The 20,214-nt window shown below is 38.3% G+C and overlaps 1 protein-coding gene across 1 annotated transcript; it reads left to right on the forward strand.

Annotated features, from left to right (window-relative positions):
- Positions 1–1,146: 1,146 nt before the first annotated feature.
- On the forward strand, positions 1,147–19,169 carry CEP95 (centrosomal protein 95; the record flags this gene model as incomplete). Its single annotated transcript, XM_082492313.1, has 22 exons — positions 1,147–1,168; positions 2,799–2,927; positions 3,919–4,026; positions 4,971–5,081; positions 6,340–6,439; positions 6,919–7,028; positions 7,789–7,914; positions 8,702–8,916; positions 9,359–9,428; positions 10,121–10,167; positions 11,440–11,558; positions 11,875–12,004; positions 12,184–12,298; positions 13,123–13,301; positions 13,567–13,659; positions 14,541–14,691; positions 15,864–16,024; positions 16,544–16,618; positions 17,142–17,294; positions 18,390–18,536; positions 18,650–18,721; positions 18,794–19,169. The coding sequence occupies 22 exons, from the start codon at positions 1,147–1,149 to the stop codon at positions 18,968–18,970; spliced, it is 2,610 nt and encodes an 869-aa protein (XP_082348439.1). The 3' UTR covers positions 18,971–19,169.
- Positions 19,170–20,214: the final 1,045 nt, after the last annotated feature.

A 20,214-nucleotide genomic window follows, 5' to 3' on the forward strand; every position in this document is an offset into this window, starting at 1 on the left:
TATTTATTTTCCTGTTTTTTTCTTACTTTGAGCCAACCTACGTGAAGGAAATCAACACGGCTTTGCAGAGCTGTGTTGTGTTATCAAACTGAAATCCATGTTCTAGTATTAGTTTTGATAGTACTGATGCGTATTTGCTTATATGCGTAAAAGCTCTGTTGTGTTTATTAAAGCGGTATGTGCATTTGGATTATATATCTAAAAATCTTGTCTGTAGACTGTTAGAGCTAACATTCTGATGTTTACTTGCTGCCAGTCATTATTCTAACAGTCATAACTGGGATCTCGGCTGCTTCTGTCACACTCCAGGAATTTAAGGATAAGGGGCACCATTATTTCTAGTTTTGCATGACTTCATTCAACATGGAAATTCAAGAATTCCTAAGGACCTTGGAGTACTGTTGCTCAGTAAGGATGGTAATACACTTTCACCATCCAATGTCTCCAAAACCGTGTGCGCTAGCGGCTAGTAGTACAGTAAGTTTCACTAGGCAAAACCTTCTAAATCTTTTAACAAAGGTTCTAACATTCCTATTGTGTACAAAAGCTGCCACGTCACCCCACCTTTCCCAAGCAGACCTACATCACCTGCCAGTTCAACACACGCTCTCCTCTGTACCACAACCCCGTTAACGTAAACACCATCTCTGCCTCAGGCCAGGCCTGCAAGGTCAAGTGCTGTAACCTTCCCTGCCCTGCCGAGCCTAGCCCTCTCCCCACCGAATTTTGCGTGTGAAAATGCCAACAAACGCCTCCCTTTCAGGGTGACGAAGGCGGAACCACCCTATGCAAACCGCCACCCTTTCGCAACCCGGGGTTTATCGCGCCGCCATTTTGCGCCGCCAGCTGACGGTGGCTGCACCAGGGCGCGGGAGAGGGGAAAGAGGCCACGTGACCCGCGCTGCGGCGTGGCTCTCAGGCACAGGCGCCCTCTCTCTCCCCCTCCCTCTCCCTCTCCCCCGTTTCCTTGACAACCGTCCCTTCCGCAACCTACAACAGCAACACCCGGCGGGCAGTGCAGGAGTGCAGGCAGGGGGAAAGCCCCACCCCTTCCGGCGCATTCTGCCCAATCAGCGCGGAGGGGCTATTTAAATTCTCCGGGGCGGGGCTGTCCGTATTATCCGTTGGGGTGTGAGGCGCTGCGCCATGGGGAGCGCCGAGGAGAGAGGTAGGGGCGGCCGGAACGGGGGTTCTTGAGGAGATCGCCCGTTTCCGAACCGTGGGCGCCTCTCCCTCGGGAATTCGCTGCTCCTTATGTTAACCTCCCCTTCCCCTCCCCCGTCTTTGCCCCTCCCCTCCCCCGTGACCCTTTTAGATTGATAAAGCTGGACATGAACAGTAGCTGAAGTTTTCTAAGACGTATCAGCCTGACGTGCAGGACATGCTACTTTAACCTTTTATGTACCTGAAATTATTAAAATGTTAGGGTAAAGTTTTTCTGGAATTGAAGAGTAGAGTGACAGAAAAGTAATACTCCCCGTGCACAGAATACATGTTTCTGTTGTAGTAATGGTATACTTCTTTTCCTTCCAAAGATGACATCCCTTCTCTATTAATTTAAGGTCCTTGATAATACTTGATAAAATGCTTTGTTTGCAAAAGCAACGTGTAGGGGGAAAATCCAACCTTAAGAGATTGCAGGCTAATAGAGGAGAAGGCTTTTTTCTTCCAAGCTGATATTTGAATTGTCTGATAAGGAAGACTATAGCGGATATGTGTACTTCAAAGCACTTTGAATTCAGGACTCAAAGTTTGGGGAAAAGAAGGCTGTTTATAGAATCATAGAATGGTTTAGGTTGGAAAGGACCTTGAAGATCATTGAGTTCCAACCCCCCTGACATGGGCAGGGACACCTCCCACCAGACCAGGTTGCCCAAGGCCATGTCCAGCCTGGCCTTGAACACCTCCAGGGATGGGGCCTCAACAGCCTCTCTGGGCAACCTGTTCCAGTGCCTTACCACCCTTAAAGTGAAGAACTTCTTCCTAATGTTCAACCTGAAACTGTCCTCTTCTAGTTTAAAGCCATTCCCCCTCGTCCTATCGCTACATGCCCTAGTAAAAAGTCCTTCCCCAGCTCTCCTGTAGGCCCTCTTTAGGTACTGGAAGGCCACAATAAGATCTCCCTGGAGCCTTCTCTTCTCCAGGCTGAACAGCCCCAACTTTTTCAACAACCCTCAACGCTTTTTTATGCACACTTCTCATTGTGCTCAACATTGCATGAAGGTGGTGAGACCAGCTCTATATTTTTGTAATCCCTAAACAGCAACCTTGAATTTAGCTTTCATGAAGAATACTTGTATTAGCAGTTTTGTTGCCTGAGAGTATTAGGGAAATTGGGCTTGTAAGAGAGAAGCTCATATTTTTCAAAGTGTATGTAATTTCTGATTCTTGATAAAATAAATCAAAGCTTATTTTGCGAAGTCCTTCAAGGTCTGGAATTCCTGGTTATGCAGCCAGACAAGAATGTCCTTTCCATTATGTGGAAGTAATCTGCCCAGCCTGTGGTACTTCAGTACCCTTCAGCTCTCAAGTCTATGGGCTGTGACTGTGCACTTGAACAAGATACTGGTGTGTATATCATTCCTTGCTCTGTCCATGTTTCCATCTGAAGTATGCAGGGGATGGAGCAGAAAGCATACAACATGTTCAGTATTTTGGGATGACTGGGATACCGTGACTGGGATTGACCACTTACAGTGGAGTTAAAGACACTTAAATGGGTTCCGTATTTCACTGTAGCTAACCATGTCTTTATTTCTGTTTTTTAGTTCTGACATTAATGTTTTACTTCTTAATAGATTGGATTGATGTTGCCAATGATCTTTTAAGGAGCTGTCACATAAACCAGCACATAAAGCATCTCTCTGAATGTGGTGCTGATTTGTTTGTTCATCTTTATGAATCAATCTTAGGAGAAAAAGTACCAGGTGGGAATAATTTCTAAACCTGCTTTTGTTTATCTCTGTATATTTTGTAATGAACAAATTCAAGTTTGCAAAACTTACTGCAGATTTAGGGTTTTTAAAGTATTTGTATCCTTCCAAAGACAAACATGTAAGACTGTCATTCTTAAAGAAGATTTAAGTAACATCGGCCAGTTGTTTGTGTTTTTTTTTTTGACTGCTATGAATGGCAGCTATGAGGGGAGTTCATTAGTATAGCTACAGCAGAACTTTTTTTCTATTCTAAATTAGGCCTTGAAAGCCATACATAGGCACAATACTTTTGAAGGGTGTGAATTGGCTCATTTCTCTTAAAGAAGTGTTAATACTGAAGCCTGTTTTCATAAAATGCTTAATACATGTAGTCTGCTAAGAGCTAAGCTGTGATTTGACTGTGGTATAACCCGACTCCACTTGACTTAAGTGACAACAATAAGCAAGGGCTATACAATTATCTATTTGTTTGCTTTATGGTAAACTGTTGCCTTTGGGAAGCGTTATCCTACTTGCAGAAGATAACTGCAAGAGGTAACTGGCAGCTATTGGTGGTAGGAGTCCTTTTAAATGTAAGCCCAGAACTAAAAATAATGTTGCTCCCAATTAAGTAGAATGTGTTGCAGTCCAACTAGTCACTGACAGGGAAGAAGAGACCTTAAGACAAACTGCAGTTCAGTTTGACAACCTGAACTAGATGTGTGCGCTGGGAGTGAAGGAGGAAAAATAGCTTACTAGTCTCTATTCTTGAATTTAATACTTCAGCTGATAAAATTCTCACATCTTCTAGTGGGTCTTCTAAGTTTGTACTCAGTATTTATAAAAGACTTCATATGACTGTAAACTATTTGGGCTTTTCACCAAGTACAGAAGGTATTGAAAAAATACTAACTTGTAAGTGAAAGTTCAAGTAGCTTAGTCAAAACATCTGCAATAAGCTACCCATTTAGATAGCCTAAAATTTATTATTTATTTAAAATAGATTTCATAGCTACTCCTAGAAGCCAAGAGGATGATGCACATAACGTACAAGCAGTAATTGATTCCCTGGCATTGGACTATTTACAGGTCAGCTTGTCACACATCACTGGTAAGTACTCATTTTAATGTACACAAACACCAGCTGAATATCCGTGTGGTTTAATTTAAACATTTTATAAGAACCATATGTTATAAAGCATACCTACATACTTACATGAAATGTCTTTTACCTATAGTGAATGTCATCAAAAGACTGAACCCTTGCCTTGGACATTAGGTTATAAATTTAAACAGCGAGCAGAGAAAAAATGAGTCATTTTGTATGACAAAGACCTGTAAGAAATGTTAAAGTTGGCAATCAGTTATACTTCACTTGTCTGCCAAAGTGTTACCTGGAATCTGTTACCAGCTCAGTATTTTTCTGTATGCAGTTAAAGCTTGGAGACTTGGTTTTAAAAAAAGAGCCTTAAATTTCAAACTTGTTATTGAATTTTAAAGTCAGCGAGTAAAGAGTTGAACCATGTTGCGTCTGTCCTTTGTACACAGATTAGAGCTTTCATTGAGCATATATGCATATGCTGAACATATGCATATATGTATAGTCTCACATAACATAGCCTGCAAAGAATGAAAACAGCTTGCTTATATGAGCTATCTCTTTCTAATTTGGCACCTGTACAGTATGGCTGGTATTTGTAATCCTGCCTGCCAGTATGTAGACTTGGTTCATGCTGTAGCTAGTATGTATAAGAAAATATTAGATACCAACTATCCCTGAAAATACCCCTGATTTTTTTTTTTTTTTTTTTTTTTGTGGAAGCAGGTATAGCATCAATAAACTTTCAATTATTAGAACTGAAAATATGTGACTTCAGGAAGCTTTTAAGGTACCTTAAGCTTACATACATAGCCATAAATGAGTGACCAGTTGTCTTCTGAACTGACACCCTCACAAGAATTTCCAAGCATTCTTCTCCAGAAGATGCCTGCTTTTGAGAGTTTTTTTTTCTTCTGTGAAGTGCTAATTAATATGTGGCAGTACCTTCTCTTAAGGTGAGAACATTGTGAAAGGAGAAAGGGAATCTATCAGAAACCTCCTTGAAATATTTGATGGTTTGTTAGAATATCTTACAGAAGAAGCCAGTGAATCTTCGCAGAATGGAGGTGAGTAGACAGATGTCCACGCTTAAGTTCTGTTACTACTATATTATGGACAGCTTACTTTTCCTGTTTGTCTGCGATTGAGTTAGCTTGCTGAGGGCTTTGTTAGGTTCTTATGACCATAGTTCTTGTTCATGGGTGGAATACAGTTCCCATAATGGGTAAAAACTGTTTCTTTGCTGTTCCCCTCACTAGCACCTACAGGGAATGAATCCGTTGGAAAATGTAAGCTTTGTGAAACCCTGTTTTGGGATACCCGTGGTGTTTCCAATGTAGCAAAGATTTATTTGCCTTACTTATGACCTTGACAATGCAGAAGAGAGAGAATGAAACTGACCACGGGTGGAGGAAATTTCAGTGGCCAAACCGAATATTTACATTTCTTATTTTCATAAACAATAATAGTAAAAGAGAATTTATTTTTCCAAAAACTTCTTAAAAGACAAGAATTGGAGAATGTAATCTTTCCTCTTCATTCTTGTGGCAGAAACCTACTCCAGACAATTCATCCTCTGTTAGTATGTTGCTTTTCAACTTGTAAGTCAAATGATTTATGGTTAGGATTCAGAGAGACAAATGTTGACTTTAATTGGAACAGTAAGTGAGCACTGCTTTTACTTACTAGGAGACAAATGGGGGTGACTGAAGCTTTCCTGTGAAGTGGGTCTTGGAAGCAGATCCATAGTAGGAGCTATTTTGAGGAAAATGCTCAACAGGGGAAGAGAAGCTACTCAGCCCTTCAGAGGCATTGTTACTGCAGACTGAGTACTGGTCTTCCTGTATTAAAGATAAGAACTGTCATCACTGGCTGTTGTACCCTGTTGAGTAAAGGGGAGAGCACTTGGTGGTTAAGACAGTTGCCTCCTGTCCTTTTTCACTGTGAATGGCAGAAAGAGGGCAGTAGCATTTTTTCAGTGCCTGTACTTCTGCTTTTCCCTCCTCTCAGACTGCCAGTACTCCTACCCAATAGGTGTTAGTGGCTCCAATTTTCTAGTTATAAGTAAAGGATTTAATTATTTTGGGGAAGAAGAAAGGAGTTGGTTATAATTGAAACAATAGGGTGTATGATAGGTTTATGGTCAATTTTGAAAAGCAATACAAGTTGCTCCCCCTCAAGGAGGGACATTAGATGTCATAATTTTAGATAACATCATTATGTTTTATTACATTTAAACTGTTTTGTTGTTATTGGCAATAATAAATGTTAGTTAATAGGTAGAAGTAGCTTTCCTGAAAATAATTGCCTCTTCTTTATTAACAGATGAGGTATGCAATAATGAAATTCAAATTGCATCTCAAGAGCAGCTGGAAAGCAATGCTGGTCAACTTAAGCAACCTTCAATATTCTTATCAGTTGAAGGGTAAGAACATTTCTGAATGTTTGCATTGACAGAGTGATTGACTATCTTTTTGTGTATCTGTACAGTATCCAGTAGGGTTTTAATAGCATGCAAGTAGGAAACATACTGATTACATATGTCAAATGGAATGTGAGGTACCTTTCTCCTTTAGTTGAGCAGCAAGAGGGCTAAAATTAGATCCAGAACTTTTTTGTTCTTGAGGAGTGCTAATGGCATTTTTTTTCCCCTTAAGTTTACTTTGTGTGGAATGAAATGAGTTGAAAACTTTTTCTCAGTTTTAAATGACTGCATTTTAGTTAAACTGCATTTAGTTTATCTTTGTGGTTTCTACATTGGTTTGTTTTGTAGAGCTGGTCTCTTACGTCCTATGCTAGCCAGCTGCCTCAAGAAGAGTTGCCACTCTTCTGCAGCTCCATCTTGTGGGCTGAAAGGGCAAAGACTTTTAGAGTAAATATTTTATGGTTTTATGTTCTTCTTAGGTCCCAGTCAGAATTTTTTGTTCCATCTTGTGATGCAGATGGATCAGAATCTACCAGTGAATTAATTAGACTTGGAGATACCGCTCATTCATTTTCCAAGAGAGACAAAGGTAAGTTTGAGTGAAAAAAAAAAAATTTGAAGACTACTCTGTAGTAACATTTCTAGGCTTTTTTGTTGTTTCTTTTTAAAAAGTTATTTCTTTCAGACAAAGACTTTAAAAAAAGTCTTATTTTACAAAAAAAACACACCTCAAAAAACCCCCACCCCACAACAAGCAAATGTAGCTGTAGTTGATCTTGCTGAAGTTAAAATTTCTTAAAGTATTCCAGACACTGTTTTTCATGACTCTTGAGCTACATTATTTGGATAAATGTTTGTTTTTTAACTTCTAATTCAGTATTCCCTACAAAGGCATTTTATTTTGTTCAATAGCATAAGAGATTTCTGAAGCCTTTAATTTATTTAATTTATTGCAGAGTAAAATGTATTATTTAAGACTGTAAAACTATTAATAAGTTCATTCTTAAAGAAGGCTTGTTAGGAGTGTGTGCCACTTGAAAATGTGTGGCTCTGTAACAAATAATGCGCAGACTACTTAAATGGAGTCCATTCCTGTTTCCTATTTTCCTATAAGAATATTCCTATTCTTATTGGTGATTAATCTCTCCAAGTAGAGGCATAAGGAAACATTATGAATTTTGTACTGAATGGAATTACAAGTAAGAATTTAACAGACCTATTTTGATCATAGTATGGATTGTTTAACACCGTGTTATTAACATACCAAGCATGAAAATTGTCCATCTAAACAGTTCATAGCAAGATGCTTTATAGTTCTTAATTTAATCTTTTTCAAATACCACTTCTAGAATTCCAGTTGCCAGAATTGTTACCACCAGAAAAGGACAAGGGAGTGGAACAATCTAAAAACTTAGAAACAATACCTAGACAGTTCTCTGAAACTGAAAGGGCTATTGTGAAGGAAAAGGAAGATGGTGAGTATTCATTCTTCTGGTAGTTAATCTACCTGATTTAGACTAAGGGGCATAGGGTACTAAGGTTGCGTAGAGGAGAACCTTAGTCATGGACGGAAACACTTCAGCTATATTTTGACATGAATAATTTTAAGAAATTTTATATTTTTATGTCCCAAAGTATGCAGACTCCATTATCTGGGGTATTTTTTGCTTAGCCAGGATTCAGCTTCAGCTAGGTTGTTTCCTTTTGTGATTCAATCAGCAAAATACTAAAAGTAAAAAGTCCTTGTGAAAGACCCTAGCATCCGAAAGCATGTTCTCAAGGGAGCTTTCATGCTGTCCTTAAGGGCAGATATGGATAGATTATATAGTGGGTGAATCATTCTGACAGGTGGCAGCCGTCTTCTCCAGTTGTCTCTGGCCTCTGCTGGCTATGGCTCTGTCATTACTTAGACTGTCTGTACACAAGCAGGCATTCCAAAGCATGTATCTAAAATTAATAGCTACACCAACGGGCTATGAGAGCAGTATATTCATATAAATATATACAGACACAAAAACCTTGGTGCTCTTAGAAAAGTAGTGAGACAGGGAGGGGCTGCACTATGTATCTCTGTAAACAGAAAAGTAACATTGTAAGGCTTAAAAATGTTACAATACTGTTCTTATGCAATCCAACAAACACGGTAGCTAACATTAGATATTTAGATACTTCTATCCAATATGTATGGGGAATATATGAAACTAACATTCTGCTTTCACAGATAACACTTAAACTTCAAATTCTTCACATTTGTGTCTTAAGGATCAATGGATTCTGTTCATACTACTGAACCTCAAAAAGAAAGTTTGAGAGCCAGTGCTACAAAACTTGGGGAGCCTATACAGCAAGCTATTCCTTTGCTACCACCATTTCAGCCTTCAGAAGCCAGATCCCATTATCCTGGATGGAGAGATTATCACAGCTCAGAGAGCCAGTCAGCAGCTTTTGCTAGCAGTCAAGGAGTGAAAATTCCTACTGTAAGTAAAAACCTATCCTTTGATTTTTTTTTTTTATTTTTTTTTTTTTTTACTAATCAATACTGCTACTGGCTTTCATTTTAAAACCTTCTACCGTACTTGCAGAATGGGAGTAGTTGGTCTCTAAAGAACACTTCTGAATATGTCGGGTTTTATCTTCAGTTCAAAGAATTTTGCATTGTGGATTCATTCTTCACTGAGTGTCTAGAGAGGAAGTTAATTTGAGGGACGTGTTCATTTTACACACATATACATATACATACACATCTCCATAATCAATGTAACTACACAGTTTACAATACAGTAAACAAAATAATTATAGTGTATTTTTATTTATGTATAAAATCAGCATTGATTTCCATATGCAGACAAACCTGATGTATGACCTTCCTTTCAATACTCTCCTGTGAATTTATAGAAAACATGTTGGTTTTTATTTCAGCTTGAAAAGTCACTTACACAAAAATCTGAAGATGTTTCTGGTAGTCTTCCTCTGTCAAGGAAAATCCCTGGTGAGAGACAATTTTTCTTCCTATAGGGTAACACTTAAGTGTCAAATGCTGCGTTCATTTTTATTGGCACTACAAGAAATATGGTCTTGAAACTACTAGTGCATTTATTTTATTTTTTAGTTTTTAGTTCAGCCACAAGTTCATATTTTTATCTGTTTTATACAGAAACAAAAATAAGTTACTTTTAAGCTGTTCGCTGTGCTGGAGAAAAATAATCTGTGTCCCCAGTTCAACTCTTTTCTTAGTTAATCCAGTTAAGATATACCTATACTGCAAAAATCTTTCCTAGCAGGTAACTGCCATGGCTTGAGCTTATTCTGTGCAGAGAAACACAGACCAAACAAGCCAGTTTCAACTCTAGGAAAAAGCCATTGACTCCTATTGTAGTAAAGGTGTAGAAGCTAGTTTTCAGTGCTTATTTTCTCTGTAGCCTGGGAAACACTGCTTACCTTTCTAGTTTCCATAGCATTCCTATAACACTGAACATTCAAAACTTACCAAAGAAATTACCAAAATGAATGTCACAACTGTGTAACCACAGTTGCTTTGTCATTCTGTTCTCTTTGAATAATTTGATTCCGAATGCCATGGATCACATGTTTTTTGACTTGTTCCCCATGTTAGTAGACACAGTGCAATCTGTACCATCAACTAACATTTTCCTGTCATCTACATGTCATCTGTTTCTGCAGTGGAAGACAAGGTGGTATCAAATGATGCTGAGGACAATGTGGCAAAGGTAGATGTTGCATCTTTACCTTATTTGTGGAAGTTCGGTTGGTATTTTTGGATTTCAGCCTAATTCTCCTGATACCTTGTGGCACTTCTGGGCTTTTTTCAAACCTGCTTTTGGCTTGCTTTCTTCAATATACAATCAGTGATGCAAAGTTGTTAAAAGTATGACTGTGTACAGTTTATAAGTCACATCAGTTCTCTCTAGAGGTGTTTGCTCCAAGAAGTATAAGTGCTAGTACCTATAGAGTTCTAATTGATCACAACCAACCTGTTACTAGTTATCTTAGTTTTAATCAAAGATATATAAAACATAAGAGTACAGTCATGTCCTTTCTCTGAACTGTATCAGTACTCTAAATTAGTAAGAATTTTGGTCTTCTGGGGTCGTTCAGACTCCAATAAAATTCATATTTTGCTCCCTTCCTAAAGATCACTGAACTACCTGGCTATATTATTTCATTTTATTTCCTTGCATTGTCCTTTGCTTTTCAAAAACTTAATAATGCAAAACCCACAAATTGATCAGCAGATGCCATTCTGTGCTTCTAGAAACATATCTGGATAGGAAGTTCCTTGCTCTGGAAAACACTACTTTTTTTTTTTTGCCTTCTGCAACCACTAGAGGTACTCACAGACTTCATTTGTTCCAATAGTTTCAACAGTCTTTACTTCTACATTGTCTGTTTAAAACATTGTCTGTGTTTAAAACTCATTTTCCATTGGTGTATTTGCAAGTATGTGCATGCCAACCCTGAATTACTCCAGTTTGAACAGATAAGTTACCAGGCAGTACTGAACCAGTGTAACTAAATGACATAAGGACGTTAAGTGTTTTCTTTTAGTTTGCTGTGAATTTCAGCTTAGTCTATACTCAGTGAGGTTCAGCTTACGTGTATTACTTGGCATTAGTCCCAGGCTAATGAGGTAGTATGTTGGGATACTCTTATAACTTAACCTAGACCTTGTTCTTCTGATTCAGTGGTTTAGCTGTAGATGATTCTTAAATTGCTCTTCTGTATTTTTGCTAGTCTGTTTCTTTAAACATCTAATTCTCTAAAGCACGCTGTCTTCAGTTAGGGAGCTGGACATATAACTACTTTTACATATACATACATATATAAAACTATACACAGAATGTATACAACTTCTCTCTATATAAAAGGTTTTCCTATAAAAGCTGTTGTAGGATCTCTCTACTCAACTGATCTATGTTATTTCTGAGCTTTACTGTGAAGATCTTAATAAAATCTTAATTTATTCTTACTCATTTTCCTAGGTTCCATGGGTATATGGGCCTTCATCTGCTTCCTCTTTACAGCAAAAACTCTCACTACCGGCTGAACAAGTAACACGAACTCCAAGACCAGACTCTAGGTATCTGCCTAGAAAGAAAAGGCAAGTTCAGTTTTTTCGATACTGAGCCAAGCTAGCAGTTCTTGCATACATGGCCACCCAGGCGCCCCCACCCCTGCCTTTGAGATCTCTCCCTCCTTGGCTGCATGACACTGAATGATTAATTTAAACAGAAAGATTTCCCGTTTCTCCTGACATATACGTTTTCTTAAATACAGTTATAGGCATTTACATGTTCAGCTTCTACTTAATCCTATAAAAGTATGCTCATACAAAAAGTGAACTGGAATTGTATGCGGTAATGCTTATCTTCAAGTTTTTAGAATAGAAATGAAATCTCTGTTTTAAATTTTAACAGATATGGAAGTTCTACCACAGATTCCCTTGAAGAGTCTCTTTCCCACAGAACAACAAAGGAAAAGCTATCTGAGCAAGAGCTTCATAAAGTGTCAGAAAAACTCTCTTGCAGGTTAAATGAACTAGATTCAGTAAGTGAAATCTGTTCTTTGTTGTATCTGAGCAATCTAGCCTTAGTAATGATAGTGGAGAGAACAAAAATATAAATTTAATATTGATGAAAAAGATATCTGCAACTAATACCTGAATTTAGACAGTTCTAAATTTTGAATGAACTATTGAACCTGACCCCCAAAAATCTGTCCAATAGATGTTGAAGAGAGCTTTGGGTTGGCACGCCAGAGAAGAAGAGTTGACAGATGAAGACGGCCTGTCTCAGCACAGTGACAGTGTCATGGATTATTGCCGAAGGAAAGCCGAGAGAGGTAACAATTCTTGTGCCAGTTAAGTATTAGGATGGAAAGGAGTATTAAAAAATCCTTCTAATGTAAAGCTGATAGTAACTAACTATGAGTAGTTTGGTGTAAGTTGAACTAACATTGTTAGTTCACTTATATTTTGTCTTGGATCTAAACCTGAGCAACAGTAACAGAATTACAGTTAAGTTCCCATTTAACACTTAAATAGCTATGGTAAAACTTTACTAAAAATACAAGGCAATCACAGCTGCAGTAAGAAATGTACAGAAAGTGAGGGGAGGGACAGAATACAAGCTCATTGCTAGGACTGTGATTCTGAAATGAGGGCCTGCTCACAATACACCTCACTGCAGGTTCTTCTGTGCTGAACACAGCATGTACATCTGGATATCTTACACATTGTGCAGTGTGTGTGTTGGTGGCAATATGAATTAATAACCAACCTATACGTACACCAGGCTATAAAACTATCGTATAGCTTGGTCTAATCCACATGTACAACATCACATTGCAAGATGGAGCTGTTTGTGACTCTGGCATATAAAGTGTCTCTCACCTTGAACTGCCTTCAGTTGTCTTTGCAGCTTTTTCCTTTCCCATCTTCAATATCTCTTGGCACATTTGCTATTGTTTATATAAGCCCCAAAATGTGTAATTTGGGGTAGGGATAATTCTAAAGGCAAAGGCTTTAGCTTTTTGTTACTTCATTTGTGCTAAACTTTTTGACTCTTATGTTGTATAGGGTTTGGGGGGCTTGCTTTCCTCAGTGTTCGGCTGGAGGGTGTTTTTTGTTTCAAGTTAGATACTCAATTAATCGCCTTTCCTTACAGACATGCCACATCTAAGGTACCCAAGCAGGCCACGATCCCTTTCTCCATCCTCACCTTCATCTCAGCATCAGCTCTTTTCTGAGGTGGAAGATAAACTTTGCAGTAATGGAAAAGGCGAAATAAGGAGAATATGCAACCAGTTGCAAAAAGAAAGGGATGAAAGAACAAAAAAAGCAAAGGTAATTTCTAGGCTAGACCTCTTGGTCATTCTTTCCAACAGTTATACTAAAAGCATTCAAACTGACTGCTCTTACTTAATGGAGGCATCTAGCCTGCTTTAGTAATCTTATACTGTTGTTTCTGTAGACTGCTCAGGAAAAGACTTAAACCTCCCATTTTGCAAAAAAGAGTTTAAAGTGGAAGAAGCTACTTTGAACAAGTTAATAAGGTGGTCATATGGACTGATTATTTTGTTTGAAAAGTTCTCTTATTTTTATTTTCTAGCTGGTCACTAAAGCTTATGAAGATGAGCTAAGAATTTATGAAGCTCGGGAGAGGCTTAGACTTTCTAAGCTCAGAGAAGTCATCAAGGAGATGGTATGATGTGCTATGACGATTGTTGTTTCTTGTTTTAAATTTGTCTAGAGGATCTGTCCATACACTGGATGTGTCTTTTGGGTACAAAACCTCCTTGACTTCCAGTGTCATAGTTACAGTGCTACAGTGTTACTACTAAAGTAGTAAACACAAGGACAGCTTTTCCTGAGATAGGTAGAACCAAGAGACATGTTTTAGACATTTCAGCACTTCCATAAGAACAGGAATTATTCTTAATATATAGGTAGCAACCACCATGCTTTTCACGTGAGGTGGTAACTTCAAGACATTGAGTTTTACAGAATTAAAGCTAAGTGAGCAAGTAGATAGCTTCCATAGACTGGCCTAAACTTCTCTGCAGATGGGCACTTCACACAGACATGCCCAACAACTAGGTTAATTAGGTTGGAGCCCCTGTACACTGTAGACAATCTGCTTAATATTGTAATAGTCTTTTTTAACTACTCTAAAAGTTGGGTTTGTGCAAGGGTGATTCTCTAATGTTAGCAATATGGCAAGGGTTTTTTTGCTATTTTCTGACATACTACTGGAACAGCAAAGAACCTAAGCTGAAAAGCTCTGTCATAACAATGCAGGCTGCGCTAGCCTTTTTCACCACCTTTGCAGAAGCAGTCCATAGGCTGCTGCAGTAGTGTTACATGCTGCAAAAGAGCTGAGGTTATGCAATAGTGATATTTAACATTTATTTGAACCCTGACCCGCATTGGCAAGTTCTGGCCTTCTGGAGAATCTAATTCAGTATGTCCAAATTATCATTCTAAAGTTTCAAAGACATTTAAGTTCTGATATCCAAACTATGTCATCTATCAGTCTTTCCATTCTCATACCTGTTCTCCATCTGTTTTACATCTGCTCCTAAGGAACAAGAATACAAAGAAAACATCTTTAAAGAACCTCGAAAAATGCCTCAGCCAGTGAAAGTTTATTCTAGAAAAACCACACCTCGGAATCCCAAATACGGCCAGTGGATTCCAAAACGAGGGACTGTGAAGCCAAAGAAAGCAGCTCCAAGTAAGAACTGCAAAACTATACTTGGTGGAAAACTGGCATCTTTTGAAAGCATGTGTTCAAGAATAAAGGCATCAGTCCAACATATACCAGTCAGCTGTAGCATTTTCCCCTTCTTATGACCTCTATATGTCTGGATTTTTGTTAGGGAAGATAATGCTTTAAGTAAATGTAAACCACCAATGCACTATCAAAACTGTAACCCATTTGCTACCTCCTTAAAATCCCTTGGATTATTTTCAAGGCTTGTTTCCATTACAGCTACCCCTATACTTGATCCACTATAGTCTGAGCTCAGTTTTCTTCTTTTTTCTGAGCATGTATCAGATTTCAAATTGGGCCTTTAGCTTGAGTGGGCTGCTGCTGAGCCATGTACAGGTAATAGAGCAGAATCTGTCAATTGCTATCATCTTTCTTTAATGCCCTGCCATTGTGGTGGTGACACTGCCACTGGTTTTGCTGAGCAAGTGATGCTCCAAGAACAGCCGACATGCAAATCACAGGCTCAGTTTTGGTAAACAGCATTGTGCACGCTTATGATCACTGTATAGTCCCCTACATATCTGAATATTGCTAAGGTACACTGCCTTTATTTTTATTTTTTTTTTTCAAATGTTTAAAGGGCATATACTTGGTTAATACCAGTTTGTTTTATCTCCCCATCTTTTCTGCCAGAAAGATCAAAGATGTAATGGGAATGAGCTGGTTGCAAACCAGTTTTTTACACCTGTTTACTTGACCTGGATTTGTCACTACTACTGCTGGATTAGCATTTCAAGTTGCTGCAACCAGCAAGAGCACCAGATAAATTAGTGATGGTCAGAACCATACGAAGAAAGGAGATACCTGTCTTAATTGGATGTGGTGGTGGGAGGGAAATACAGCTCAGGCATTAAAAGCAATTCTTCAGCAGAAAAAAAAAAACCAAACAAAACAACAAAAAAACCCCAAAATAAACCACCAACAAAAACTTGGGATTACTTTCTCTGCTGCTGTACTGACAGAGTGATGTTATGTCCTGCTGAGTTTAGCTTGACAACATAACAACAGCATGGTAGTTGTATATAGTGTTCAATCTAAAATATTTCATAACCTAGGCTGATACCGTCTGGAAGAATTTATCACTAAATGTATTCTCTAGGAATTTATTGCTTACATCTGTCTTTACCTTGTAGTGAAAGTAAGAGATGATGACCTCCTATTTCAGCTACTGGAAGAATTTCCCCACCTGCATATTTCCCACCATGCCATGAATAAAATGTGGCAGCAGCAGCTTGCACATACCGAACAACTTAAGGCAGCTTCTGGCAGAGCTAGACCAAAACTCCAAAATGAAGTGAGCATTCTTATTCTTACCTTTTAAGTATCAGCAGGGATAGTACCTCTGACAGAATAGTTAGCAGTCATCAGTTTGCATTGCATAATAAAATAATAAAAAAGTCATCCTGTCTCTTTGTATGCAGCATAGCTAGGGTACATGCACATCCAAAGCACAATATGAAAGGATGTATATCTGAGCTTGGTTACTTAAACAGGGATGTACATATCTAGACATGTGGCTTCAACTTTTTACCAGCCACTTGAATGTAATAGTCATTTTTTTATACTAGCTTATCTAGTACTGCCTAGGATTGCTATTGCTTTTTAAAAAGCATTTTGTAGTTCTGAATGCCAGTTCTGAACAGTCTTTTAGTTTAAGAGTTAGTTATGGCATACAAAAGTTGATTAACTTATGTGTGGTAACTTTCAATGTAAAAACCACAACATAGCTGAGGGGCAATGTTTTAAAAGTCCTACATACTACTGCTTGTCCTGCAGAATGATGGAAGTAATTAGCTTTTTTTTAAACCTCCAGGTTCAACAAGCCCTGAAGAAGCATGAGCTGCTTCTTGAAATCATTAAAAAAGATCAAGACCATAACAAGAGACTGGTATGTTATTTGAAGGATATTTGATACATAATACAAAAACTTAATGTTGAGCTAGCTAGAATGTGTATTCCCTGGTCCATAAAAGTGGCATTTTTATCTTACAACAATTTTGTGCCTCTTGAGTAGCTGTGGTTTTAAATGCCACATAATCTGTTTGCTGTGTGGCTACTGAGGTCATGGGAATGGAACATTATTATGATACTGCACCGTTGCTTTAAAAGTGCAAACAAATTCTAAGAATATGCAAGGAGAAACTTGAGGCTCCTGGTGTTGCTGGTAAAAATACCAGCTACCATGGCAATGCTGATTCCTTAATTATAGAGTGTTCTTGATTTTGCTAAATCAGTGGTGACTAAAGCTTTAAACCATAAATGCAGTGTAAAATTGGGGTAGGGAGAAGGTCTTTACTAAAGGACCCTATTTATTTGGGGACCCTATTTATTTAGCAATGATTAACAAAGCTTTGCCTGCAGCAATATCAATTGGAAGCTTGGTGGTCTGACAGCTACTGTTCTCCATTTAGCAAGAATTTAAGCAACGTATCTGCCGACAGAAATGGGCTCAGAATAAAGTGAGAGAGAAACGGCAGCAAATTGCTCGAGCCAGGAAATATTATGAAGATTACCGGGTTCAGTTGCGTGCCAAGATGATGCGGGCTAGGACACGGGAAGAAAGGGTAAGTACAAGATGTATTGCTCTGCAAGTGTGGAATTCTTTTTTGTTTGGACCCCAGCACTGAGGACTCATAGTAGTTCAAATAATGGTACAAGTGGACAGAGCAGGTTAAGTGAACAGAGCACAGGAGCCAGGATTAAATGATTGGTCAGTCAGAGCCACAGATTAAAAGGTTCTTTCTTTGAAAACACTAATACAGTTTAGGGCAAATCACTGTAAAACAAGAAAGGATGCTTTAGTGGGTTAAGAGATGGAGAGAAAGGGTGAAGCATCAGTATGGAAAAACAGGGCTGGTAACATGAGAAATTGGGGAATGAGTTTTCAGAAACAGGATTAAGAAGTTGTTCCTATAGTTACTATCCAAAGAAAACAATCTAAATCTTCAGTTAAGGAAACTGATAGAAAAGACATCTTTGTTATTCAGTTATATTTGTTAAACAAAGCAGACTTTTTGACAGATATGATCTCTAATTAGGGCTGAACATTAGAGCAAAGGAAAGCAAGTAGAGTTATTACACTTTGCAAGAGCAGATACACAATTCTCACACCTTTGAAAATAAAAGACTAGAAGTTCAGTGCATAATCCACTATTGGTGACTTGAGAACTGTTTGCCTCAAGCTGCACAGCACTGCAGCTGGTAAGTGTTGTTTTGTATAAATGGAAAGCCTGAGCACAGGATGGATTTCCTGCTATTGGAAATCTGGATGAAGGTCCTGAAGTTAGACAACAGAATGCAGGGTGGGCTGTAAATCACAGTGCATGTTCAAAGACTGGCTTGCATTGTCAGCTTATCTGAAGTGATTTTGAAAACGTAATAGCCACTTGCTGTTCTAGCCCCTTTTGTAGTCAAATGACTAAACTGACATGAAAAAATTGTTTTATCTATCAGAATTTCAGCTAAATGAGTAATAGAAATACAGTTCAGCTGTATCTGTACCACCATTAAGCAGATACGTACCTGTACTTTTTCATGGGCAACGACCTACCTTCATGCAATCACCATTCCATCATGAGATAAAGCAGCTTGAAAAATGTAAATGTATACTTAAAAGCTTTTGGGAAGGTTTTATGTTTGCTTTTTTTCATTGCTGGCAGATATTTAAAAACTTATTTGAAGAAGGCTTAGAAATTCAGAAGCAAAGACTGAAGGACCTGAGAGCATATGCTCAAGAGAAGCGTGCTGAGCAAAGGAGAGAGCATCAAAATGAGTTGGAGTCTATGGAGAACTATTACAAAGATCAGGTAATCTGCCAAGACTGTTCTCTTCTCTCTCTCTTCTTTTTTTTTTTTTTTTCCACGAGAAGTCTTTCCTTCCTTTCTTTAATTGTTTCAACTCAAACATGTGTTATGCTTAGTTTTCCATGCTAGCAGAAGCTTTATCTCAAGAATGCCAAGAAATCCAAACCAGAGAGAAAGCACAAGCACAAGTAAGTATTTTTAATTTTTTGTGTGTGTCTTTTCTTTTTACATGCTGTGGCTAATGTCTGTATTACCTTTAGATGCTACAGAAAACAAAAAGAGAATTGAGATCAAGGATGGAAAAGGAAATAGAGCAACTGCAAGCAGCGATAATGCAAAGTGATGATGACACCTTTTTTCAAGAACTAGAAGCAGAGAGACTGAAATCCAGACTTCAGATGGCTTCCTTTCAGTATAGCAAAAGCCGTTTCTTGTAAAGAATTATGGTAATATCACTGCAGTTCTGTCTGGCTAAGATGACAAGAATCTTTGAGGGCTGCTGTAACAGGAAAATGGTGTGTGACTGTGTTTTCTCTAAAATATCTGGCCTGTCATTATGACATGTCAGAGGTGTAGCTGCTGCGATCTGGGCTCTCTACAGCACTTTTATGATAACCAATAAAGTTTTTAAAATACTTTCTACGTTCTTTGCAAGGCTGAGATAATGTTGGGCTGCACACAAAGGAAGTGGGATGAAGTCAGTGTGCTTTAGTGAATTTATCTTAGTGGAACAGTGATTCTGTGAATGCTAAGCCTCCTCTACGCCTGTGCTTGTTCTGTTGTTGCTGGAGTTGAAAAGCCACTCTAACACCATTGGCCAGAAATTACTGGATTGGAAAGCTTAGAAAGAACAAGATGATCTTTAAAAGAACATCTGTGGTTCAAGTTTCCTGTCAAAGGACAAGTTAGAGAACGCCTGCAATAAACCTGACATAAAAATCAGTAATTTAAATATATGAAACAAGAGAGGGCTACTTATTCTACACAATACTATCTTTGCAATTTTGGTGTTGTTGGCTTGTTAATGGCAAAGTATATAAAGCATACTTTCTATGCTACAACTGTATTGGAAAAAGTAGTTTGAAGTAGAAAACCGTGAACATTTTTCGAAAGCAGTAAAATACAAGCTTGTGCAAGAACTGAAACCTAAGAAGGACCTGCAGACAGCATTCCTAATTATTTTCAACAGGGGTATACTAATAGGTGTATGCTCTGTAGGTGTTTCAATTGTCGGATTTCACACAGGGTTTTCAAAACTAGCCCACATGTAAGCAAGCAAAGCTTTGTTTCAATTGTTCTATTTCAAGAGGAAGTCATAGTAATGCTATATACAAATGGACAAGCAAAATAACAACTTAAGTAGTTTACATGTTTGCTCTTAAGGCAAATTGTTTGGACAAAAGTTTTGCAAGGGCGCTTGTCTTGAGTACCCTGTTTAGTTATTTTAGGGAGAAGCAGATTAGTTTTAGTTCTGTCAGTGTGAAGCTAGAGTAAATAGTGATTAAAAAATCCCACATTCAGCTTTTACCTTACTTCAGGTTGTAAGCTCTGCTAGCCAGAGTAGGAGCTGGTAACAGGCACTACACCTATATTGTAGAATCATCAGGTCTATAAACAGTACATTGTTTGGTAGAAAATTCAAGTTTCAGCAGCCATACATTATCAGCCCTATGAGATGCAA

Source organism: Vanellus vanellus (genome assembly GCF_965231255.1).
Source record: "Vanellus vanellus genome assembly, chromosome: 17".
Classification (NCBI taxonomy): Eukaryota; Metazoa; Chordata; class Aves; order Charadriiformes; family Charadriidae; genus Vanellus; species Vanellus vanellus.